Below are 26,474 nucleotides of genomic sequence, written 5' to 3' on the forward strand. Positions count from 1 at the left end.
ATGCTTACACTGTTAGCCATCTGCATAACCAAGTTTGGTTTTTACCCTGAGATTTAGAGGATGCTGGTGCTGGGGACATGAGCCGGGAGCGTGACTGTCTGTGTGCATCTCTCTACTTTAGGGCATGCTTGAAGAACCTGTCTGGTACAGAAGCCTTTAAAATCATAGGCATGTAAGAGGTACATAGAAAATTCAGTCATTTTTTTTCCTGCCCAGAGATGCACACGTGAGCTGCTGTGAAATTTCCTTAAATTAATAGCTGACAGTTGGGGTGGATGTGCTGTGAGCGCTTTTGCTGTGCAGGAGTTGACGGTGTCCTAGGATGCTGGCTTCCTAGCCCTTTGCAGAGGTTGTGTCCACTGCAGAGCTCTGTGGTAAAACTTTGGGCTCTACAATCAGGTGGTGAAGGAGAGACGGTGTACATTAACCCCAGCACCTCTGTGACTCCAGGCTGTCCAGGGCTGTGTAATGACACCCAGTCTTTAAAAGAAAAGTTAAGTCACAGTTTCTCCCATGCCTTCCACCCAAGATACAGGTAGTGTTCTCCTAGCTCTGTTGTCCTGCCTTGTCACAGTCATTGCAGTGAGTAACTCCATCCGGAAGGTCAGAAAGGATGTGTGTCTGAGTCCCTTTGTCTTTCCTCCTTAGACGTCGAGCATACTGGAGCCACCAGCGAGTTCTATGACAAGTTCACAATTCGCTATCACATCAGCACTATTTTTAAAAGCCTTTGGCAAAACATAGCTCACCATGGCACCTTCATGGAGGAGTTCAAGTGAGTACTGGGCCCCGATGGCACGGCTTGCTCTGGCAAACCCCAGGTGGGAGGCTGCTGAACGCCTTCGCAGAGGATTCCTGGGACTGTCCTCTTGCAAGTAGCCACCGGGCGCTGCTCAGCGAGGACACTGCATCATTGTCTGCTTCCTTTAGACTTGTTGACACTGGGAGTGTCTTACATGGGGGAATGTTCTAGAAAAAATGTGTATGTGAAGTGATTTTTGTGTTTTCTCTGAATTATATCCTATTAAGTGATGTTAGCTGAGAGACTGAGAAATGTTATGAAAACACAAGGTTTTGAAGCACTTAGGCTAAGGTTGCCACTAATTCACTTGCTGGGCTTATGTGCCAAGCCGTGGTAGTAACTCTCCATGTTCAAACTTGCAATTGCAGGGCCTGGTCAGTAGTCATTCCCCTAAATTATTTGCAAGTACTTAAAGATGAGTGTGAACATTGAACCCTTGTGCTATCCTTTAAAGGAAGTCCCATCCCACCCCGTCTTCCATCAGTCTAGCTGACCTCAGTTACTCGTCAGTGTTGCCAGCAGCCTGAGCTGCATCTGCCCACACTGCCTTTTGAAGATGGAAGCTCTGGTGTCCCACACTCCTGAGACTGAGGCCTTCTGTTCCTGCTCACAGCCCCTCTCTCCCCAGCATGGGCTCTGTACGCCTGCTGGGCACACTGGGCCTTCTCTTCTTGCCACTTCCTGTCAGTTAGGAAGTTCACAGGTCACCAGTCAGTGCCTTCTTACAGCACTGTCTGCAGGGTCTCCTTACACTTGAGGAGTGGGTCTATAAAATGAGTTCCTGTCTTCCTTTATTGATACTACAGGACTAATTTTTCTTCGGAGTATCTTCTTTGTGGAAGGGATAACTTTATCAGTGATCTCCATCTTCTGTGTTTGGGTAATTCTTGGTGCTGGTTCTTTTCCAGCCTGGAAGAGTGTTTCCTCTACTTAAAAACGCACAGCTCTGTGCTGTGAACCTCTCCAGCAGGAAGAATCTCAGCGTTTGTTACTTTTTCACAGTGTAACAATGTAAATTGTTTCCATGTATAAACTGCCAAGGAAATCAGCTCGGGAACTTCTGGACTACTTAGCTGCGGCTCCTCCAGCCGTAGAGCGTTGCCCTGCGTGCCACTAGGAGCTGATCACAGAGGATCGGAAAGGATGGTAGGGCTAGAGCTTGGTGGCGCCTGTTACCCCGCTCCGGGATGCTGAGGCAGGAAAGTAGTTCAGAGATAGCCTAGGGCAGGAAGAAGACCTTTCTCAGAAAAAAACACCACCAAAAAGAGGAACAAAATCTCAGCCTGGAGTTGATTGGCAGCCTTTAAACTCCAGCGTATGTCATCTGTGACAAGGAGTCTGGTGGGTACCTGGGGAGGCTCACATTCTCTGTGACCAGCCAGATGTTTACCACTGTCTCATTGCCCTTTCAGTTCTGGAAAGCAGTTCGTTCGGTATATCAACATGCTGATAAATGACACGACCTTTTTACTGGACGAAAGTCTGGAGTCTCTGAAGCGGATCCATGAAGTGCAAGAGGAGATGAAGAACCAAGAGCAGTGGGACCAGCTGCCCCGGGTGAGGGCAGCCTCAATCTGCATGGGGCTGGCTGGGGGCAGCTGCCCCGGGTGAGGGCAGCCTCAATCTGCATGGGGCTGGCTGGGGGCAGCTGCCCCGGGTGAGGGCAGCCTCAATCTGCATGGGGCTGGCTGGGGGCAGCTGCTCTGGGTGAGGGCAGCCTCGCTCTGCATGGGGCTGGCTGGGGGCTCTCCCTGCCGGAGGCTGCCTGCCTCAAGACACTAGGTCTGACCTAAGGCTGGGGCTTTCCTCCTGTAGGCTTCCATAGAGGAACATTTCAGGGTTGAGGCAGGAGACATGCCTCTTAAAGGTTTTTATCTGACGCTGACTTGGGGCAGAGAGTGTGGCTCAGTGGTAGAGTGCTTCCGTAGCGTGCTGGTGGTCCCCAGTGGTGCCATCCAGAGAAAAGTTCACTCTCTGCCTGCTTGAGGTTCAGGCAAGAATGTTCCTTACTTTGCTGAGACTGACTATCAGGCCTCCCCTCAAAGATTGTTTATCAGTTAAGAGCACTTAACTGTTCTTCCAGAAGACCCAGCGTTAGTTCCCAGCACCAACATCATGCAGCTCAGAGCTGCCTGTAAATCACTTCTGATGGTCGGATACCTTACGGCTTCATGGGACTCCCTCACACACAGAATGCACATAAACTCACCCATGCACACACACATTCATACAGATAAAGACAAGTATATATGCATATGTGCGTGAATATATACGTGAGTGTGAGTGTGAGTGTGTGTGTGTGTGTGTGTGTGTGTGTGTGTGTGTGTGTGCGCTGAGCTCACTGTGAGGCAGTGTTGAAGTCCTGCTGTTAAGAAGTCAAAAGTGTCTTCACTTTAGGCCACTGAACATTTAAGGGAGCTTTTTCCTAAGACAGAGTCTTGCCCCTATGTGACTCTGGTTCCCCTGGAATTCAGAGCTCCACTTTCCTCTGTCCTCTGATTGCTAGAGTTAAAGATGTGTGGGCCATAGCTCAGTTTAGGGGAGGTTTTCATCACATTCCTGGAGCTGTAATAAGAAGTCACATCTTGGGGGCTGCAGAATGGCTCAGCGGTTAAGAGCACCCGACTGCTCTTCCAGAGGTCATGAGTTCAATTCCCAGCAACCACATGGTGGCTCACAACCATCTGTAAAGAGATCCTATGCCCTCTTCTGGTGTGTCTGAAGACAGCTACAGTGTACTTATATATAATAAATAAATAAATCTTTTAAAAAAAAAAAAAAAAAAAAAAAAAGGGTTGGGGATTTAGCTCAGTGGTAGAGCGCTTGCCTAGGAAGCGCAAGGCCCTGGGTTCGGTCCCCAGCTCCGGAAAAAAAAAAAAAAAAAAAAAGTCACATCTTGCTCCTTCCACACTTTTCTGCCTGGGAGTCCGTGAACGTCTGGCTCTCCCTGCAGCCATGGCCCCACAGCCCTTGCCTCTGCTGCTATCGAGATGATGGAGGTTTTCCACTGCGTCCTATGTTTCTCCCACTGTGGCCCTGGGTCCCTTCCTTCTTTCCTTCCTTTCTTCCTTTCGTTTTTTGAAAGATTTATTTATTTATTATATATAAGTACACTGTAGCTGTCTTCAGACACACCAGAAGAGGGCATCGGATCCCATTACAGATGGTTGTGAGCCACCATGTGGTTGCTGGGAATTGAACTCAGGACCTCTGGAAGAGCACTCAATCATCTTTAATATGTTAGACTGCTCTCCTATTCAGACTGTCACATGGCCAGTGTCCCACAGAGCCCCACCTCTCTCTTTGCCTCTGCAGCACTTGTCATTCCTCCTGTGTTGTTTAGAGCAGCTAATCTCTTAGAAGTTGGGCTCTGGGCCTGAATCCCATTCTCTCTGTCACTGTCAGTGCATTTACTTGAGACAAATACTATTGATTCTTCCCTTAATGGACTTTTTTTAAGGCACAAGTTGTCTCTAAGGTCTTTTCACAAATAGCTCTTCCTTGACCCTTGATCCTGAGGTTCCTGGCTGCCTTTCACTTCCTCATCATCCTCCCACCCCCACCTCCCTGGCCTCGGAGCAATGGTAGCTCCAGAGCTCAGTCCTCTGCTTCTAAGTATTCCCCACCCCTGCCCCTGGGTAATTTCTCAGTGGGGCACTAACAGGATGCTGAAGCACATCTCTATAAGAAACTTGTCCTGTCTCTGCATCTCTCTCTCTCTCTCTCTCTCTCTCTCTCTCTCTCTCTCTCACACACACACACACACACACACACACACTCTCTCTCTCTCTCTCTCTCTCTCTCTCTCTCTCTCTCTCTCTCTCTCTCTCTCTGTTCCTCACACAGCAAACACTCCCGCACATTCCCGATGCCTTTGCTTGAAATCACTGCCAGGTGACCTCATCTTTTCCAGGGCTTTAAATATCTGTATTTTAAAGACCGTCTGCTTAGAGCACTCCTGTCTGAGCAGTGAGGACCTGTTTTGCTTTGACTGTCCCCTAATTGCCTCAGTTTTGACTTCCGCATTGTCCTTTAGGTCTCCTCTCTGAGTCACAATGACCTTAATAACTTGCAGCTTCTTTCCACCGATTTCCTGGGTTGCCCTTGATTAGTCTGCCCATCCCCCATCTAGACCTGCCTTTGTCTCCTTGGGCCAAAGCTTCAGTTCAGTGGTAGGGCGCTTGGCCAGCCTATGAAGCTCTAAACTGTGTATAAGCTCTGAACAGCAATACTGAGGGTATGGAGGCAGGAAGGTCAGGAGTGTGACCTCTTCTACTTCCAGTCACCATTCTGTGTTGCCCGAATTATTGCAAGAGCTTCCCCTTGGCCTCCCAGCCTTCACCCTTACCAGTGCACACAGCAAAGGGGGGTGCCCCTTCTCTCTTAAAGGCTCAGTGTCCTAGCGGACATGTGCACTTTTCTGCCCTGAGCTCCTGACACCCTGTCCCCCTTCCATGTACTTCCCCTCCAGCTACTCCCCTTCCAGCTACTCTCCCCTCAGCTACTCCTCCAGCTACTCCTCTAGCTACTCTTCCCTCCAGCTACTCTCCCCTCCAGCTACTCTCCTTCTAGCTACTTCCCCTCCAGTACTCCCCCCTCCAGCTACTCCTCCTTTATCTACTCCTCCATCTACTCCCCCTCCAGTTACTCCCACACTGGCTTTTCCCACTTCCTCTTTGCATGCTCTGTCACTCTTCCTACAGTGCTGTCCCCAGCATCATTCTTTTTTTTTCCATCTTTATTAACTTGAGTATTTCTTATTTACATTTCAAATGTTATTCCCTTTCCCGGTTTCCATGCCAACATCCCCCTAACCTCTCCCCCTCCCTTTCTATATCGGTGTTCCCCTCCCCATCCTTCCCCCCTTACTGCCCCCCCCCCCAGAATCCCGTTCACTGGGGATCCAGCCTTGGCAGGACCAAGGGCTTCCCCTTCCATTGGTGCCCTTACTAGGCTATTCATTGCTACCTATGCAGTTGGAGCCCAGAGTCAGTCCATGTATGGTCTTTGGGTAGTGGCTTAGTCCCTGGAACCCAGCATCGTTCTTGACCTTAGTCTTCTCTGAGACCCCAAAGCCTCCCCAATTCACCGTCAGCCTTTCTGTGTGTCTGTTCAAGGGGTGTGATAGTTTATTAAGCAAAGTCTCCCTAAGTTCCAACAGAGTTGGGAGTCCTCTGGGCTGTCGCTCTGTTTCAGTCACATGTCTAAGGACATACCATAGAGGGGGAGATACAGCTCAGCATAGCCTCCAGCACCCTGAGGTGTTCCCTTCCCACTCAGATACTGGGGGGAGGGGAGCCAGGGCCTTGGCTACTGTGCTGGGAAGAATTCAAGACCAGCCATCCGGAAGCAGAGATCAGGAGGTTATTAAGATAAAGGGCTTTATCTACATCCTTTAGATTTAAGCACAAGCATTTTGAGAGAGGGGCTTTCGTAGATGTTTTTCTATTTTCAACTGTGAGCCTAGCCTTTAGTCTTAGATGCTTTCAAAATTGAGGTTTCATGTGTGTGCGTGTCTTTCTGTGGCTTAAATTACAGTACTGTAATTTGCAAGGAATAAAGCTTAATATTTAAAATTTAAATAAAATATATGAATGAAGGGGTGGGAGAGGACTGAGGCTTGTTTTCCAGCATCTACATCCCATTTCCAGATCTGACAGCCTCTCCTGGCCTCCTTGGATACCAGACATGCAAATGGCACACTCACATACACGCAGGCAGCGCACTCTACACATAAAAAGTAAGATAAATCTATATACATTCACGAGTGTGTGCGCGTACACACACACACACACACACACACACACACACACACACACGAACTGGTTCACTTATTTCTTATCCTAAAAAATGTTGTTGTGTGGATGTGGTTGTAAGGTGATTTTGTGAGGTTCACTGCGTGGCTGTAAGGGTGAGAGACACTGAACACAGTTGAGGCAGCCCACACTCCGACCCTAAGCATGACCAGTTTGCTGTTCCCACGTCTTCGAGGTGCCTGTTGTCGGGAGCACTAGTGTCTATAGGAGATTTTCTTTAATGAGCTATGTTAAAGGTTCTGGCCGGTTCCAGAATGCAGCTTTTTTTTTTTCTCTTTCTGTGTCCCTTTAATGTTCTGTGTCCGTCTGTCTAGCCTCAGACTAAGCCTACATAATATCTCCAAATGAAGGATGGGACACTGAGGCCATTGAGGCCTGGCTGTTCTTCCCGGTGCAGCTTCCTCTCAATAGGCACATTCTTACCCCTAGAGGAGTGGGCCGCTCCCCAGCCCGCTGCAGAGTCTCCACCAGGCACGGATTGTAGCGCCAGCCCGAAGCCTACTCACTGGGCTACAGCAGCTATTCCAGCTGTTTGCCCTTCTCTGGGGTGGGGGCTGAAGCCAGATGTAGTGGCACAGAGTTGTAATCCCACTGCTCAGGAAGCGGTGACAGTGAGGTCCTTCAGGATTGCTGGCCCTGGCCCGTCAGCTCTGTCTACTTGGCAAGTCCCAGGTCGGTGAGAGAAACTGTAGAAGAATAAATAAATAAATAAAGCCGGGGTCCAAGAGCAAGACCCAAAGTTGTTCTCTGGCCTGGACATGCACACCTGTGTGCATGAACACACACATACGTGTGCTGAACCGAGCGTGGTAGTCCGTGCCCTACAGAGGCGGGAGCAGTAGGACAACGGAAAGCCTTCCGCAGCAGTGTAGCTTGTTGGTGGTCAGGGAGTGCTGCATGCCACCCTGTCTCAAAGCCAAACCTTAGCTGATGAGTCTCCGTCACCATGAGTCAAACTGTGTTTGTTATCTCTTCCCAGTCTGTGGCAGGACTGTGCCACAGTTGTGTGGAGCAGCATTGATGGAGGTAGTGACCATCTGCGGGCACTTAACGTGTGAGAGCGTTTGCCAGCACCTCCATGTGTGCACCACATGCATGCTTGGTGCCTGTGCAGGCCGGAAGAGGGCTTCAAAGCCTTGGTAACTGGAGTTCCAGGTGGTTGCGAACCAGCATATGAGTGCTGCGAATTAAACCAGGGTCCTCTCTGCAAGAGCAGCAAGTGCTCCTAACCACTGAGCCATCTCTCCAGCCCTAGTCCCATAACTTTTTTAAATATTGATGTCTTAAGTCGTTTTTAAAGGCAGTGAGCCCCGCTCTGTAGCTCCAGAGTGTGCACGGGTATTCTGACAATCTAATTTCGTGGTTCTCGACCTATAGGTCGCAGCCCTTTGACAAACCTCTGTCTACAAAGAACCTTACATTATGATTCATAACAGTGGCAAAACTACAGTTACGAAAAGAACAATGAAAATAATTTATGGTTGGGGTCACCACACATGGGGTGCTGTATAAAAGGGCATTAGGGGGTTGAACAGGACCGGTCTAATTCATCCTCCAAGAGCTGACCGTGGCTGTCATCACTGGGAACACTGATGCCCAGGAAGGAGAGGTCATAGTGGGCCAGGACTGCCGTGCAGGTAGAGCCTGTGCTTAGTGTGGGCCAGCTGGGTGTAACCAAAAGGTGTCAAGGTCACCAGAGGACCCGTCCTGGAAGGAACAAGCATGGGCTGTCTGGTTGGTGTGCTTGGGTGGCCATTCCCTCCGTCTCAGGAGTGCACTGGCCTCTCAGCCCCTGCAGTGTAAGCCGACCTTGTTCTCCTTTACACTTGGCGAGGCGTTGTGAGCAGACGACTGGTGCTGAGATCTCCTTGGCAACTGTTTGATGTTTCCTAGGATCAGCAGCAGGCCCGGCAGTCTCAGCTTGCTCAGGACGAGCGTGTTTCCCGTTCCTATCTCGCCCTGGCGACTGAAACCGTGGACATGTTCCATCTCCTCACCAAGCAAGTCCAGAAGCCGTTCCTGAGGCCAGTGAGTAGAAACTGGGGTGCTTGCGTTATCTGGGGTGCTCTGTACAGAACTTGTAACTCGGCACATCTTCATTAACCACAGCAACCAGTGAGCGGAATTCTAATTTTGTTCCCCGATACATCTATTGAGCCACATCACATGGGAAAAACCCTGAATGTACTCTGAGATGCTCACGTCAAGATGGCCTTCTTCTCTCTGATGACAGCACATTTGGATCAGGATTTGTGACACAATTTCATTGTTACTGATTCTCTGCTTTATTATCAGAAAAGTAAAGGTAACAAACTATGATTTAGAAGGACATTAGGTAGAATAACAGGTAAAAGATCTCTGCTGCTTTTAAAGGGGCTTTGTAGCCACACCGAGGGAGCCAACAACTCCTGACAGCCATGGCTGAGGCTCAGGTTGGATTAAAGACAGGCACAGTCTCCACCTGATCGCCAAGGTTCGAGGCCCGCGGTGCTCGGTTCTGGGTTGAGACTGAGCAGTAGAACTGGAGACACCACCCCATTAAGGAGCTTCAGTGCCCTGTGGGGTGGCAGTGCTTGGGGACGGGAGGCCGAGGAGGAGAGCCGAGGTGTGGGCAGTGGTTCACACACGTGCACCGTTCCATGGAGTAGGGTAACTTCACTGTGTCCCCCAGTTCTCCACGCTTCCTCGTTGCTCTAGGACATGAGTCACTGGGTCACCTCCAGCAGAGACCTTGTCACACAGGGCTGTCTACAGCCTGAGACCTGGGTCTTTCCTGTTTCGTGATAAGCAGACTTAGGCACAGCAGCAGGGAGCCAGGGGAAGCAACTCCCCATCCACATTCCTGCTCCCTTGCGGATGTGCGAAGGGAGTTACCAGCATTTCCTACAGAGGCTAGACATGAGTCGTTTAAAGATGGTGGAGACTGTCCCAGCAACTTATCCGCTGTGCTCATGCGATAGCCTGGAAATAGGGAAGCCTGACTGTTTTCCATTAAGGCTTTATTTACAAACAAATGTCCACATTCAAATAAAACTTAAGTTACAAAAGAAAAACCTGACCTGACTGGAATTGGTTATAGACAGTGTTTTGTCTTTATGTGTGGGTGCATTGGGGACAGTGTTTGCCAGTGCCTTTGCCAGTCAGAAGAGGACATTGGAGTCCCTGGAGCTGGAGTTACCCACACCTAGCAGCTCGCTGGTGTTGGTGCTGGGAACTGAACTCGTGTCCTCTGGAAGAGGAGCAGGTGCTCTTAAAAGCTGAGCCGTCTCAGCCTGCATTTCTACCTCCTCGCTCGCTTGCTTAAGCACATTTTCAGCCCCCCGCTTCTTAGCGCTGGACCATATACAGCTGTGCTTCTGCGACAGGAAGCTCCGAGTGCTGAGTCTGTCAGATCTCTGTAAGCCCAGGCATGGCGGGAGGACCTCACTGCTTAAAGACCCTGTTGGTGGTCGGTATGTAATGTCTGGTCTACAGCAGCTTCCCCTCTGATCTCAGAAGCCATGTCTGTCTGTCCTGGCTGTGGCAGGTACTGTTGTCTTGTGAACTTTTGTGGGCTATTTGTCCTTAATATTCTGGCTGTTTAATTCATCACACTGACAAGACTTAAGATGTTGATAAGTGTCCCCGTCTTCCGCTTCAGTAAGTAGATTAGGGCAGCGTGTGCTTTACTGTCGGGCTTGAGAAGTTTATGGGGAGATGCGGAACTGAGGCTTCAGAGCTGACAGGACAGTGAACGCGCCTCCTTCCTCCTCAGTGAATTTGGAGCGGTGCTTCAAGCGCGAGTGTGTCTTTCCTGAAGACTCCATGGGCGTTCATCTCTATACACTCATACCCACTCTGTTACAGGGGTTTTCAGATCAGTGGTGGTGACACACGTTGGATTCCAGTGCTTTCTTTAGCGTGTGCTGCTCAGCACAATTCAGGAGTTCTTTGAAGATTAAACAGCTGATTCCCAGGCCTCCACTGAGGTGGGAGCTTCTGGTCCCTGGCCTTCCAGCAGCTTGAACTGTCCTGTTATCCCCATTTCCTAGGAACTTGGTCCCCGGTTAGCAGCCATGCTGAACTTTAACCTGCAGCAGCTCTGCGGGCCCAAGTGCCGGGACCTCAAAGTGGAAAACCCAGAGAAGTACGGTTTTGAGCCAAAGAAGCTGTTGGACCAACTGACGGATATCTACTTACAGCTGGACTGTGCTCGCTTTGCTAAAGCCATCGCTGATGACCAGGTGAGCACTGAGGGAGCCCGTCACAGGCTTGGCACTGAGCTGTTGGTTTGCATCTGTGGTCTGCACCTTCACAGCAGACCCTGTGCGTGCTTTCCCCTGTGCAGTATGTGTGCGTGCGTGCGTGCGTGCGTGTAAGTTCTCCACGCCTCAAATACAGTAAAAGCAGGACTTTTAAAGTCTTGTTTTCAGAAGTTGTTAATGCAGTGACTGTGAAGCAAAGGACCACATCTGATCCAGGAGAGGAACTGATGCTTCCTTGGGAGGAAAGGGCAGAGCTGGCCCCCTAATTCCTCAGCTCCCCTTACACACAAGACAGTGTAGGGAGATGGAGGACAGAGTATACACCCTTGCACACACGGGACAGTGTAGGGAGATGGAGGACAGAGTATACACCCTTGCACACAGGACAGTGTAGGGAGATGGAGGACAGAGTATACACCCTTGCACACAGGACAGTGTAGGGAGATGGAGGACAGAGTATACACCCTTGCACACAGGACAGTGTAGGGAGATGGAGGACAGAGTATACACCCTTGCACACGGGACAGTGTAGGGAGATGGAGGACAGAGTATACACCCTTGCACACGGGACAGTGTAGGGAGATGGAGGACAGTGTATACACCCTTGCACACGGGACAGTGTAGGGAGATGGAGGACAGTGTATACACCCTTGCACACGGGACAGTGTAGGGAGATGGAGGACAGTGTATACACCCTTGCACACGGGACAGTGTAGGGAGATGGAGGACAGTGTATACACCCTTGCACACAGGACAGCGTAGGGAGATGGCGGACAGAGTGTATAATTACAGTTGTTAGGAGCAAAGAAGAAGCAATTGCACTCGGTCGACATGTTTTTTCTTCTCATCTCTTGTGACCTTCCCTCATCTACAGCGATCCTACAGCAAGGAACTGTTTGAAGAAGTCATTTCAAAGATGCGGAAGGCAGGAATCAAATCCACCATCGCAATAGAAAAGTTTAAGCTTCTTGCAGAGAAAGTGGAGGAAATCGTGGCAAAGAATGCTCGGGCGGAAATAGACTACAGTGACGCCCCGGACGAGTTCAGAGGCAAGTCCGCATGCTCATGCCCACGCCCACATCTTTGGTGTAACTTGAAGTGTGTGACATCACACAGGGCTGTCTTGGTCACTGTGTCATTCCTGTGAAGGCGACTCTCCTCAGAGAAGCATTTGACTAGAGACTTGCTTACAGCTTCGGAGGGTAAATCCTGATCATGCATGGTCACAGGGGACATGGTGACTGGGGGCGTGGCGACAGGCTGGCAAGCAGGCAGGCCTGGGGCTGAGAGCTTACATGCTGCTTTGAAGGGAGGCAGACTGCCAGAGAGAGTGCAGGTAGACTTTTAAACCTCAGAGTCCACTCCTGGTGACAAATCTCCCCCACCAAGGCCACACCCATTCCAGCAAGACCATACCTCCTATTCCTTTTGGAACTGCTCTGCTAACTAGGGACCACACATTGAAACATACTGAACTCCTATCGAGTCATCCTCATCCAAGCCACCACAAGGGCGACTGCCATCAGTGTTCTTGATTGTTTGACGGTATGCTGTAGTTGATTCTGGAGTGTTGTCTAAAATTGTGTGTACAAATTGTAGTTAATATTATAGATTAAAATATTGAACATTCAGGGCTGGAGAGATAGATGGCTCAGTGGTTAAGAGCACTAACTGCTCTTCCAGAGGTCCTGAGTTCAATTCCCAGCAACCACATGGTGGTTCACAAGCATCTGTAATGGGACCTGATGCCACCTTCTGGTGTGTCTGAAGACAGCTACGGTGTCCATCCCTAGTGTGGTGTCTTCAGATAACCACAAAGACTTTAAAGGCAGCTCTGTCATTACAAGGAAGGAGTGGGGATTGTAAGGCAAAGGGTTCTGCCCTGAGGGCCGCCTCGTCCGCTTTTGCTCTCTTCTCCCAGCAGCAGCTACAGAAGGCAAGGCACGGCATGCCCCTTCATCCGCCTTGCCTTCATCGTGCTGCTTTCCCTTACAGGAAGGGACTCGGGGGGCTGCTGGCTCCACAGCGCTCCCTGAGACTGTCTCCCTGGTAGAAACCGTCTGCTTTTGTTCTTCGGGGTTATCTCCCCACCAGTGGGTTAGCTTGCTCTGCTCTGTGTCCACAGACCCTCTGATGGACACCCTGATGACTGATCCCGTGAGGCTGCCCTCTGGGACCATCATGGACCGTTCTATCATCCTGCGGCATCTGCTCAACTCCCCCACCGACCCCTTCAACCGCCAGATGCTGACTGAGAGCATGCTGGAGCCAGGTAGGAGGCCCAGCTCGCCTTGCTGTGCCGACCAGTGTCAGGGCCAGTGAGGGCAGGAGACTAAGAGCAAGCCCGGTGCCCGAAGGCCTGTGATCCCAGCTGCTTGAGTGGATGAGCCAGAAGGGGGTAGCCTGTTCAAGGCAAACCCAGACAATTTAGTTGTGACCCTGTCTCAAACAAAAGAAAAGATGGCTCGGCCTACACCCACAGAACCCTTGGCTAGATGCGTACATCCCCAGGTTCAGTCCCCAGCACCACCACCAGAAAAAGGGACATTGGATCCAGAAAGCACACAATATAAGTTCTTTTTATGGAAAAGACACAAAGCACTGGGCTCACTTTGGCTGTAAATTTCTTCCTGTCTGTGGCTGTCTCTTCCACAGTCCTCAGCATCTTTGGGGAATGAGTGGCCTTTTCTTTCCACTTAGATAGGACTGCAAGCCGAAGAGCCTGCCCACCTGGGCTGTTAACCCCCTGTCTCCTCTCCCTCAGTGCCAGAGCTAAAGGAGCAGATTCAGGCCTGGATGAGAGAGAAGCAGAGCAGTGACCACTAAGCGTCCCATCCCATCGCGTCCTCAGCTGGAAGCCGCCAGCCAGCCAGGCCAAAGCAGCATCTGCCTCGAAGCTGCTTCCAACCAGATGTGAGCAGATCCTGAGAGCCCACCCCGAGTGACCAAGCAGTGGAGATGGAGGGACATGACAGAAGAGGATTCCTGTACATATATTTAAGTGACAACAGTCAAGCTTGAGGGACGAATTTTCCGTGGCTTGTGTAGTAAAGCGCGCCCTTCGCCTGTCGCCCCTGGGGCTGCGGCAGCGGAAGTGTTTAGTGACGAGTGGGTCTGGGCAGCTTCCCCTGAGCTTATGTTTTTGTTTTGTTTTTTTCGATGTGACTAGAGAACTCGGACATTTTGCTGCTAAAGAATCTCCCCTCCCTCACCCACTGGCACTGCTGTGGGATTTTTAAAGAGACACAGACCCAGACTCCTTTCCCCGCCCTCCAAACATGTATTCTGTGAGGTAACTGTGCCTGCGACGAAGTGTTAACCTGGGGATCGTATTTTTATATCATATTCACAGACTTGTTTTTTTAATTGGTGTTAGATGACATGATTAATAAAAAAGGCAAGATATTTTCAGAATTTGAATTTCAGGTTTTTTTTTTCTTTTGAAATAGCCCTTTACATTTTTTTATTATAAACAAAATGAAGAGAACCCTGTGGGCCTGGTCCTTCTACCACCCCTCAGTTAAGATCCTGAGAAGCAGGTGCGACAGCAGGCTGGCTGGAGTGGATCAGGACTCGTGTGACTTGTGGGGTTTGGGGGAGGTGAGGGTTGTGTTTTGTTTTCTGTTGGTTTTTTTTTTTTTTTTTTTTTTTTTTTTTTTTAATCCTATGACAATTCCAATCCTAAGCCGTTATCCTCTGAGGATGAATAAGTTCCTCAACCCTGGGTTCTTTTTTGTATGCTGTGTCCTTTTGGGGTTTGGCCTTGGCCAAAGCAAAAAAAAAAAAAGAAAAAAAAAAGGGTGCAAGAAATGTGGAAATCTGTCTGCTTGTTTACATGCCCGGACAAACACCACCACGTAACCACGTAGGCGCACGCGAGCAGAAGTATTACCGCTCCCTACGCAACATACTTGAATTCTTAAATTTCCTTTGGGGTGAAAAAGGATCTGAAACCATAAAGTGTTTTAAAGAAATGAAATCTTCAGAAACACACTTTCTCCTCTTTCCCTTCCTCCTCTTCACAGTCTGTGCTCTGTTCAGTTCCCAACACAAACGACAATAAACGGTGATGCCCATTCAGAAGGAACCTTCTGTGACTCGTCTCTTTGTGGAAAGAAATGGGTGGGGAAGGCTGGCATGGTGGCGCACACACTTAACCCCAGAACTCCCGAGAAAGAGGAGTTTGAGGTCTGCCTGGTCTACACAGAGAGTTCCAGGTTCACATAACAAAATCCTGTCTTTAAAAAAAAAAAAATTACGGGGCCAAAGAGACTGCTCAGCAGTTACAGGAGCAGAGAGGGAATCAGACTTAGTTCCCAACACCCACAGCTTACAGCTGCCTGGAAGTCCAGTTCCAGGGGACCAGAAACCTGGCTCCCGTGGGCAGGCACTGGTCACACATGTGATGCACACACACAAAGCATTTATACACATAGAACTCAAGGAACAAGGTCAAACAGGAGCCAAGTGCGTGTGAAGAAATGTTCTTCCTGGAGCCAATTACAAACTGCTCACCTTTAAAACAAAGCACCGTGGGCATTGGGATGACTTGGGATAACTTGCTGCTAACCCTGGTGACCTTAGACTGATCCCTGGGATCGATCCCACTTGCGGGAACAGGAGCATTACTCCTACCAGTCATCCTCTGTCCCCTACACATGATGTAGCACACTGCCACTATACGTACGATAAGAAAATAGATGTCTAAGTTTACTTTAAAGCTGTCCCATCCTCATCGTCCAAATCCTGGATGTGGCACTCCGTTCTCTCTTCTCCTGGCCTGAAGGGTCTCAGCCGCATCCTCCATCTGGCTCTTGATCTCTGCGGGGAAACCATTCCTACTCAGGTCCCACCCACTTCATTAGCACTCCAGTTTGCAAAATGGTTTGTACCAGACCAGAGGGCGGTAGTGACACCGGCTACTGGAACCACTTGGTGGGTACTTTCTGAATGCCAGCACTGTGCAAAAGCCTCTGTAGTGCCAGCCTCAGGTGAGACAGTAGATGTTTTTCCGCTCCATTTTGCTGCCTCTGTCTTCAGTAGGTCCGGAAACAGGCTGCAAAGAGATTAGGTACTTTGCCCATTGTTCCCTGGCAAGTACATGGCGCTAGGACCCATGACCTCCGTTACCTTAATTCGCTCTTCTCTCAAACACACTGAACTCACCACCCACTGCCACCTCAGCCTCAGATAAACAGTCTGGGCTAGGATGTAGCTCAGCTGGTGGGAGCATCTGCCGAGCATCTGCCTAGCATGCCTGAGGCTCTGGGGCCCCGGGGTCTTTTGTTGCTGTTTGAAGATATGGTTTCTCTCTGTAGCTGTGGCTGTCCTGGAACTAGCTCTATAGACCAGGCTGGCCTTGAACTCACAGAGATCTGGTGCCTCTTCCTCCTGAGTGCTGGGATTAATCCCTAGTACCTTAAAAAAATTAATCATAGACAATAGATGTAAAAAGGAGAAATTACTGATGATTTCACCATTCAGGTGATTCTGTTCAGTTTACTTTTTACAAATTTTGAAGCCTGGGAAGTTAATTGTCTTAAATTAGAATCGTGCCTTACAGTGGTTTCACAATGGTAGGTTGCTAATCTCTCCACCCCTAGGAGATGCTGTTTGCGTCCCATCAATGTACAGGTACAGTTTCCTGTGGAATTCTTGGAGTTGAAGGGCTTCGTGGAAAGAGGGTGGGGCAAGGATGCAGTCACTATCCTTGCCTCTAGGGGTGTGGTTTAGAATTTTCATTCTTAGATTCTTAGGGTAGCTGTTCCAGGGACAGTTATTGTTTGCCTCCAGTCAGCTAATTAGAGGTGATAGGTCCAAAATATTTCAAAAGTAGCTCTGGATTTAAGAAAAAGATTGCCAGGCTGGAGAGATGGCACAGCGGTTAAGAGCACTGACTGCTCTTCCAGAGGTCCTGAGTTCAATCCCCAGCAACCCAATCCGTATTGGGATCTGATGCCCTTTTGTGGTGTGTCAGCCACACCTTACTCATATACATAAACAAATCTTAAAGAGGAAGATTGTCTGAAGAGCAGAATTTGTATCCTCTCAGCAGAAGGAAAGCCCTTGAGAAAAAGAAGGAAAATTACATCATGTTCGTTTTGTGAGTCGCCGCTGAATGGGTAATGCCTGAATGGGCATAATGCCTCCTTTCTTTCTGTCTTCCAGGCGGTGCTGAAAGTCCAGCTCAGGAGACATACATGCTAGGCCGGCACTCTGCATCCCACTGAGCAGCATCCCTGGCCCCTAGAACACCTTTGAACCATGAGTGTGTTACCTGGTTTGCTTTGCGCTTGGCACATTAAATAGTGAATTACCGGCTGTTTCAACTGGGCCTCTAATGTGACCTAGGCATGGTCTAAGTTTTTAGAAAGACATATTTGGGGCTGGAGAGATGGCTTAGTGGTTAAGAGCACCGACTGCTCTTCCTGAGGTCCTGAGTTCAAATTCGAGCAACCACATGGTGGCTCACAACCATCTGTAATGAGATCTGATGACCTCTTCTGGTGTGTCTGAAGACAGCTACAGTGTACTCATATATAATAAATAAATAAAATATTTTAGACATATTTGTTTTTATTTTACGTATATGTGTACTGACTGCACCATATGTGTGCAGTGCACATAAATGCCAGAAGAGGGTGTGGGGTCCCCTGGAACTGAAATTACAGTGTTTGTGAGCTGGGCCCCTCACCAAGGTTCTCTGTAAGAGGGGCAGGTACTGACCTACTTCTAGCCCTTTCAGAAGGTTTTTGTCATTGTGGAAACATGAAGCAGCATTAGACCATGGGAACTCATCTGGGATGGATGGTTAGTGATTTGCATTTCTTGAATTTGTTGAGTGTGCAAATCACTCTTATGTGTAGTAGTAACTCATTTAATCCTCAACAGCCAAAGTTAGGAGACGGTGTAATGAAACTGAGCCGCGAAGCTAGAACTTCTGCCTTTGCCCAGTGTTATCTCCATTACTGCTGCATGGCAGGATCTTCAGAATGATCTATATTCAGAGTAGGCCAGGTACTGGAGAGATGGCTCAGTGGTTAAGAGCACTGACTGCTCTTCCAGAGGTCCTGAGTTCAAATCCCCAGCAACCACATGGTGGCTCACGACCATCTGTAATGGTGTCTGAAGACAGCAATGGTGTACTCACGTATATAAATAGTTCAGAATGCCCAAAGAAATAGAAAGCAGTGCATTATGAGAGAGGCCAAAGCCTTGATGCCAGCCTAATATAATGGTCTCTTTTTGTTTGCTTTTGAGACAGAGTTTTACACTATAGCACAAGCTGGCCTGGAACGCACTATGTAGCCCAGGCTGACCACTTGACTTCTTCTCATTGCCTGTGGAAGAATCTTAAGAAGAGCTAAGAGCTGCTCAAAGGTTACGAAACACCTTGTGCTGTACGGGGTAGAGGAGGCAGAGTAAGCCAGGCTCCGGCTGATGGAAAGTACTCAGAGATGCTCTTCATCCCACTAGATCGAGCAGTCTCCCTTCTTAGTTTCAGATAGTTACTTACTTGTGTGTACATATCTGTATGAGTGTATGTGCACCACATGCATGTAGGTGCCCATGGAAGCCAGAAGTGGGTATAAGATCCCCTGGATCTGGAGTTCAAGGTCTTGTAAAACTGCCTGACGGGGCTGGGAACTGAACCAGGGGCCTCTGGAAGAGCAATAAGCATCCTTAGCCTCTGAGCCACCTCTCCATCTCCTCTGCGTTATTTTTTCATAGCCCCACATGGTGCTAGCGTGAAGCCTTTCCTATCCTGAAATGGAGCCATGTGCAGTGCCACCTGCCTGACATGGTTCTTGATGTCTTGTTGTTGGTTTTGTTTGGAATGGTCTTGTATCGTCCTTGTTGGCCTCAAACTCACTGTGCAGCGGGGCATGGCCTTGGAATCTCCTGTTCCGTCTTGGGTGTTAGAATTGCAGGCTTGGGGGCTGGAGAGATGGCTCAGCAGTTAAGAGCACTGACCGCTCTTCCAGAGGTCCTGAGTTCAAATCCTAGCAACCACATGGTGGCTCACAACCATCTATAATGAGATCTGATGCCCTTTTCTGGTGTCTGAAGAGAATGACAGTGTACTTAATAAATAAATAAATCTTAAAAAAAAAAAAAAAAGGATTACAGGCTTGCACCATCGTGTCTGGTCTGTGGTGCTGCGGATCAAACCCTGGGCTTCTCCTGGGCCAAGCTGGCGCTCTGCCAACCGAGCCACAACTGACGCCTCCCCTTCTCGCCGCTATTATTAGAAGAGGATAAGCAGAGCGTTTGTGATGCTCTTAAAATAATCCAGGAGATAGCCAACTTCGCACGACTCAGAACAAAGCAACTGGAGGGAAGACAGGGAGAGGCTGGACTCCGGGATAGGTTGGGGTTTGTGAATAGATTGGAGGAAGTGCAGTCCAAGTCAAGAAGGGCCACCGATGTGACTTCAAAGGGCATGAAGGACAATGTTGGGGACACTGAGTGGAGCGCCTTGGGGTGCAGTGTGAGGAGTTAAGGCTTAATATAGGCACATGTCTGTGGTATAAGAGAAGCCTGGGCTGGAGACATAAATGTGTAACTTACAGTTTCTGGGGTGACTGGTAGCTATCAGACTGGGGGCATCCAAGCATTTAACATGAATGTGGTAGGCTAGCACGGTAGCCAATAGCTGAAGCCCCAACATGTTGTCGGTGGAAATAGGAGGATTGGGACTTCGAGGTCACCCTGGGCTACATAGCACCCACAAGGTGAGACAGGCCTAGACTACATAAAACTACTTCAAAAGCTGTAAAAATAAATCAATAAAATGAACGATAGAAGCCAAGCATTGTAGGGACTTATGTCTGGAATCTCAGATATTAGGTAGAGACTAGAGGGTTAGGCATTCAAGGGCCATCTCCACTACATAAGGAATCTGGGGCCATCTTGGGCTACCTGGGACCCAAGCCTACACGAACCGATCTTCAATGCACCTGCCTTTTCCTGCCTCTCAGTCCCAGGCCAGTGTTAGGGTTTATTGCCTAGTCCTAAGCACCTAAACCTTGTTCTTGAGCAGATCACCTAAGGCTTGTGGGTTAAACCAGAAACCGTGATTCTCACCATGGTAAATCATGGTGTGGCTTTACTGAACTCGGGATTTGAGGTTGACTGGGGGAACTTACGTGTTTGTGGTCTAATTGCAGCTGGGGCTAAGCTGTCTTGAAGGTCTCCTGGCCTCTGGCTTTTGGCCAGCACACCTACATTGACCTCTAAGACCTTGATCTGTTGCAGACACAGGTGGTCTTCGTTTCAAAGACTGGGAATACAAACCCATTTCTCAATGGGAGGAGTGCCGATGTCGTAGGTTAAAAATTAGCCTGAGAAACAGAAGGAGATCTTTGTTTGCTTTGATTTGGGTTCAGTTTGGGTACTGAGGTAAAGCCCAAGGCCCCCAAATACTGAGCGAGGGATCTGATACTCTAAGCTACTACCGGGGTATTTCGTCATAAAGAAACACAGGCAAGAGCCTTACTCCAGTCATTTCCGAAGCCCCAGGATCCCTGTACCTGGAGGCTTTGTGATGTTGCTGGCTCCCAGCAGAGTCTCTAAACCTTCCGTCCTTTTGTACCGCGTATCGCTTTAGAGTGGTTTGAATTATTTATGCTGTTTTGTTGAAAGCTAAGCATGTTGGAGAACTTGCCAGTGAGGGAAGGGCAGGAAGTGGCAGGCACACAGCATTATGGGAGGACAGAGGCTCTGCAGCATTGGTGGGACTTAAGATTCTTGGTGAAGGTGTGTGTGTGTGTGTGTGTGTGTGTGTGTGTGTGTGTGTGTGTGTGTGTGCACATGTGCACGCACATGCCTGTTTATACATGCATGCATATTTCTGTTTGCCTAGTCTGTTTACCTGTTTGGTTTTTTTTGTTTGTTTTTAGGATATGGACTCACTATGCAGCCATGACTGACCTGCAATTTGCCCTGTAGACCAGACTGGCCTTGAATTCACAGAGCTCTGCCTGCTTCTGCTTCCCAAATGCTAGGATTAAAGGCAGACACAGTGATGTCCTGCTCCTTTTTCCTTTCTATGTGCCTGTCTGTATCGTGTACACTCATGTATATGCACATATGCTGGTTTCCATGTATATGCGGGTGCATGTGTGCATGCCGGTGGAGGCCTAAGGTTGACGACACAGCTCTTGCTGTCTGTCCTGGAACTCACTCTGTCGACCAAGCTGGCCTCGAACTCACAAAGATACACCTGCCTCTGCCTCCCTTATTGCTGGACTAAAGGTATGCGCCACCAAGTCCAGCTGACAGCGCAGGTATTATTAGATAGTGAAGCAGGGTCTCCCAATGGAAAACAAAACTCGGGGGCCAGTGTGGTCTAGCTAGCCAGCTTGCTTCAGGCTCCCCTGTCTTTGTCTTAGCAGCCTAGGATTTACAGGCAGCGTGCCCATAATTGTTATAATGAAATTTCTAGTATACAAAATACTGGGTTTCGTTATGACATCTTCAAATATATATGACATATATGTACTTTGCTCATCTGCACACCCTCCCTGTCTGCCCGCTTATACAGGTGTGTGTTGTGTCTTACTTAGCTTTCTGCTCTTTTTTTTTTTTTTGGAGCTGAGGACTGAACCCAGGACCTTACGCTTGCTAGGCAAGCGCTCTACCACTGAGCTAAATCCCCAAACCCTTTCTGCTCTTTATAACCCGACACCTGTAACATCTCGGGGACGGGAGGAAATTGCTGATGGAATGGCCTCCCAATTTTCTTAAACCTAACGGTCTTGCAGAGAAAGCACATTGTTAGTAAATGTGTGGAGTTAATTTCCCTCTACCCCACAGAGTCAGCTGCTCATGGGAAGGGTACAAGTCTATCTGCTTCACCCGCCTTTGAAAACATTCTGAGTCTTCGTTGCTTTTCGATCTCCGTGAAGAGACACTACGACGGACACTACGTCGGAGGCAATCTATAAAAGAAAGCATCTAATTGGAGGCTTGCTTGTGGTTTCAGAGTGTTAGTCCTTATCCATCATGGCTGGGAACATGGCGGCAGCAGGCAGGCAGGTGCTGGAGCAGTAGTAGCTGAGAGCTCACATCCAAATTCACAAGAACTGAGGCAAAGCAAAATGGAAATGGCCTGGACTTTTGAAACCTCAACACATACCCACCCTCATTGACACACCTCATCCAACAAGGCCATGCCTCATAATCCTTCCCAAACAGTTCCATCCACCAAATAGGAGCCAAGCATTCAAGTATATGAGCCCGGGGTTGGGGATTTAGCTCAGTGGTAGAGCGCTTGCCTAGGAAGCGCAAGGCCCTGGGTTCGGACCCCAGCTCCAAAAAAAAAAAAAAAAAAAAAAAAAGTATATGAGCCCACGAGGGGCTATTCTCATTTAAACCACCACACCCTGTGCATAATGGTCCTTGCATGCCATGTTGACGAAGGCCTGGAAGGCCTCGTGGAAATCACGTCTCTAGAGCTGCCCCTACTTACTGTTTTGTGTCCAACAACGTAGGATGCAAGCACTGGGCGATTCAGAACACTGCAGAGCATCCTCCTTTAAAGGAGTGACCCTTTAGCCTAAAACTTGGCAGATATTGACTTGACAAAAAATATTGAAAAGGAGAGAGGAAGAATAAAAGCAATGTTATTGAAAACAAGACCAAACTTCAACTAGACACTGGTAAGTGTGGGGGATGAGGGGCTGGGGGTGTTTCTCAGCGGAGAGAATGCTTGCCTGGGCATGCATGAGGCTTTGGGTATTGTCTTGGTGCCAGAGGAGAGAGAAGAGAGAGAGAGAGAGAGAGAGAGAGAGAGAGAGAGAGAGAGAGAGAGAGAGAGAGAGAAAGTCCATGTAAACAGACAGGCTTAATGGGTATTAATAATTAAAAATATGGATTTGATCAAAAAAGCTAGGCAAGGCCAGGTGTAGGGTTGCACACCTGTAACGCCAGCAGTGGGTGGGGAAGGGGTAGATCAGGAATTTAAGGTCATCTACAGACAGCTAACTGAGCTTGAGGCCAGCCAGGGATACAGGATACCCTGTCTCAAAAACAAACTAAGAAGCGGGGTGGTTGTGGTCTGTGTCTTTAGTTCCGGCACTTGGGAGGCAGAGGAAGCCAGATGGATCTCTGAGTTTGAGGCCAGCCTGGTCTATAGAGTGAGTTTCGGGACAGTCAGAGCTACACAGAGAAAACCCTGTCTTAAAAACTAACTAACCAACAACTAACTAACTAACTAACTAACTAACTAAGTAACTAACTGACATTACAGAATGAGGCAGTGCACACACACACACACACACACACACACACACACACACACACACACACACACACACACACACACACACACACACACACACACACACACTGCAAGTAGCAAAACATGTCAATGCACATCTGAAATCTCCTCATTTAAGAGGCTGAGACAGAAGGATTGTGAGTCCCAGGCCTGCCTGGGCTATACAGCGAGACTCTGGGTTAAAACGAACAAATCTAGTTATCGCTCCAGATCAGGACTGACTTCAGCCCTAGCTCCCAACTTTCCCATTAGTTGACTTTCTTGGCAGCAGGGCAGTCGATCAGTTTCTTTCAGAGCTTTGTGTGCAGTGCTGGGGACTAAGCCGGGGCCTGGCATAGCATGGCTTCTGAAGCCCCAGCCCTCACTTTCTTTTTTTTTTTTTTTTTTTAATTTTTTTTTTCAGCCCTCACTTTCCTTTCGAGGAAGTTAAGGACAGAATTCCAATGGGAGGGAACTGAAGAAAACAGCCCCTTTGGAAAGATAATCAACCCGTGTGTGCAGCTCTGACGGACAAAAGAGCCTGGATCGCTGCCGAGTGTGCTCTTTATCTGAGAACCAAGCACGACAGCCGCCTGCTTTTACAAAGTGCATCTTCTTGTGAACGTGCACACGTTCTTGGCGGTGATGCGCTGGTGACCTAATTCTGCTGTGAAGTGGGTGGCGGGGTGAGCTTCTAAAGCGACAACTTTGGTATCTGCACGAAAGAGAACAAATTTAACACCTTGCTCTTGATGGAGTTTGGGGTGGGGTTTTCTTCTTTGTTTATTGGTTAAGAGTTATTTCTGGGGGCTGGAGAGATGGCTCAGTGGCTAAGAGCACTGACCGCTCTTCCAGAGGTCCTGAGTTCAAATCCCAGCAACCACATGGTGGCTCACAGCCATCTGTAATGGGATCTGATGCCCTCCTCTGGTGTCTGAAGACAGCGACAGTGAGCTCACATACATAAAATAAATAAAAGATCTTTAAAAAAAAAAAAAGAGTTATTTCCATCTGCATTATGTTTGCTTTATGTATAAGAAATCCCGTGCTGTGCTGAAGAGCGTGAGGTGACGCCCTGAGTTTAAATCCTGGGTTTACAACCTCTGTTGATGGTCACAGTCAGGAAATTATCTTTGTATTGACTTTCTATGACTGCTGTAACAGGTTCCCACAGAACAGCCTGTTTAACATAATAAAAGTTTATTCTCTTGGGTGTGTGTGTATGTGTGTGTGTGTAAGTGTGTGCGCACACACGTGTGCACATGCCAATGTCACAGGACAGCTTTTGGAGTCAGTTCTTTGCTTCTACCACTCAGATTCCCAGGATCCAGCCTAGGGCGTGTGGCTTGCCTTTACCTACTGTGTCATCTCACCAGCTCTTCTCTGATAGTTCTTTTTTTTTTTTTTTTTTTTTGGAGCTGGGGACCGAACCCAGGGCCTTGCGCTTCTTAGGCAAGTGCTCTACCACTGAGCTAAATCCCCAACCCCTTCTCTGATAGTTCTTAAGACCAGAAGTCCAAAGTCAGTCCGACCTGGTTGGAATGGAGGTGTTTCGGGGTTTCGCTGCCTCCCCAAGCTTCAGAGAAGTCTGTGCCGTGCCTCTTCCAGCTCCCCACGGCTGCTTGTAGCCCTTGTAGCCTCATCTCTGCAGTCTCTGCCTCCAGGGTCTTCTTTACGTCTGTGTGTGTGGTTCCACCTCCTTCACCCAGCTCCTCTAAGGATCCTTCTGACTTCCTTCATGGTCAGATAATCCCTGACCCCAAAGCCCGGATTTACTCACTCTGCAGAGGTCCTGCCTTCACATAAAGTGATATTTACACATTCCAATACTGTATATCCCCACCTCCTCCTCTTCTTCCCCACAGCCATGAGGTGCCCCAGACTCACCCTCCCACCATGATGAGGAGCGGCCCACCCAGCACAGGCACAAGGCAAAGCGTTCTGAGTGCCAGAGCAGCCTGGGCAGCATCCTGACACAGGATGGTAAGAGCCTGGGTCAAAACAAACAAATCTAGTTCTATTTCTAGATCAGGATTGAATTTGATCCTAGATCCCACCTTCCGCACTTTCTTGGCAACAGGACAGTGGATCCAGTTTCCTTCTTTTCTTTTTTTTTTCAATTTACTTATTTAATGTATACGAGCACACTGTAGCCATCTTCATACACACCAGTTGGGCTCCATGGCTCAGAACCTGTGATCCTAAGACTTGGAAGGCAGGGGCTGCGGTAAGTTGTGGGCTTGAACAAAATCCTGTCTCAAGAAATGCTTGCAGGGGTGGGGATTTAGCTCAGTGGTAGAGTGCTTGCCTAGCAAGCACAAGGCCCCTGTTCAGCTCCTAAAAAAAAAAAAAAAAAGAAAAAGAAAAAAAAAAAATGCTTGCTTTCTTATTTATTTATTCATTTATTTATTTATATAAGTATTTTTTTAAGATTTATTTAGTTTATGTATGTGAACACACTACTGCCATCTTCATACACACCAGAAGAGGGCATCAGACCCCATTACAGATGGTTGTGAGCCACCATGTGGTTGCTGGGAACTGAACTCAGGACCCCTGGGAGAACGGTCAGTGCTCTTAACCACTGAGCCACCTCTCCAGCCCTCGATCCAGTTTCTTTTGGACCTTTGTGTGTGTGTGTGTGTGTGTGTGTGTGTGTGTGTGTGTGTGTGTGTGTGTGTGTTGGCGCAGTGCTGGGGACTGAGCCTCAGGCCGGGCATAGCATGAAGACCTTAGCAGAACTGAATGAGCACAGACTGAAGTCCCCAAAACCATGAGCTCTGCAGTGTGACTGTCTCAGGCACTGTCATAGGGAGAAAGCTGACAGACCAAGGCCAGGTGCCTCTCGCTTAGCCCTCTCTTTGCCGACAGACACTTTCTCTCGGCACAATGCTACTTCCCTAAAGGGGCTGGTGAGAGCAACGAATGTGGTTTGAGGGCCAGCGAGATGGACAAAGCACTTGTCCCTGTCCCTCACGACCTAGGTGGACTGACCCTGACCACCTGAAGTGGATAGGGCTCTACGTGGTGGAAATTGTCCTTGGATCTCCGCATGCTGGTTGTGGCACATGTGTGCCCACACACATACAAACACAAAATAAATGAAAATGTGATTTAAAAATAATAATAATAACAATAATAATAGTGAGATCCCGGGAACCCTGTCTGAGAGGCAGAGGATTAAAGTGACTGAGTCTTCAGGATTCTGTGGCTGAGGATTTTGGGAGAGGTGGAGAAGGTGGATCACCAAGGACCTTGCAACCATTTAGCAGTCTGAAGCCATCATTGTGCTCTGAGACCTATGAACAGCCTCTCTCCCTTCCCGCCTCTATCACCCACACACACACCCT

The 26,474-nt window shown here is 48.7% G+C and overlaps 1 protein-coding gene across 2 annotated transcripts in view; it reads left to right on the forward strand.

Annotated features, from left to right (window-relative positions):
* Ube4b (ubiquitination factor E4B) overlaps positions 1 to 14,949 on the forward strand; it is a 101,472-nt gene extending 86,523 nt beyond the window's left edge. For both annotated transcript variants that reach the window (XM_032894467.1, XM_032894474.1), the window contains 7 exons: positions 649 to 775; positions 2,215 to 2,359; positions 8,512 to 8,646; positions 10,650 to 10,841; positions 11,737 to 11,911; positions 12,988 to 13,134; positions 13,627 to 14,949. In XM_032894467.1, coding sequence (XP_032750358.1) covers positions 649 to 775; positions 2,215 to 2,359; positions 8,512 to 8,646; positions 10,650 to 10,841; positions 11,737 to 11,911; positions 12,988 to 13,134; positions 13,627 to 13,688 — 983 coding nt within the window. In that variant the 3' untranslated portion in view covers positions 13,689 to 14,949. The remainder of the gene's footprint in view (positions 1 to 648; positions 776 to 2,214; positions 2,360 to 8,511; positions 8,647 to 10,649; positions 10,842 to 11,736; positions 11,912 to 12,987; positions 13,135 to 13,626) is intronic.
* The last annotated feature ends 11,525 nt before the right edge of the window (positions 14,950 to 26,474 follow it).

The sequence above is a fragment of the Rattus rattus genome, chromosome 1 (assembly GCF_011064425.1).
Source record: "Rattus rattus isolate New Zealand chromosome 1, Rrattus_CSIRO_v1, whole genome shotgun sequence".
NCBI classification, from domain to species: Eukaryota; Metazoa; Chordata; class Mammalia; order Rodentia; family Muridae; genus Rattus; species Rattus rattus.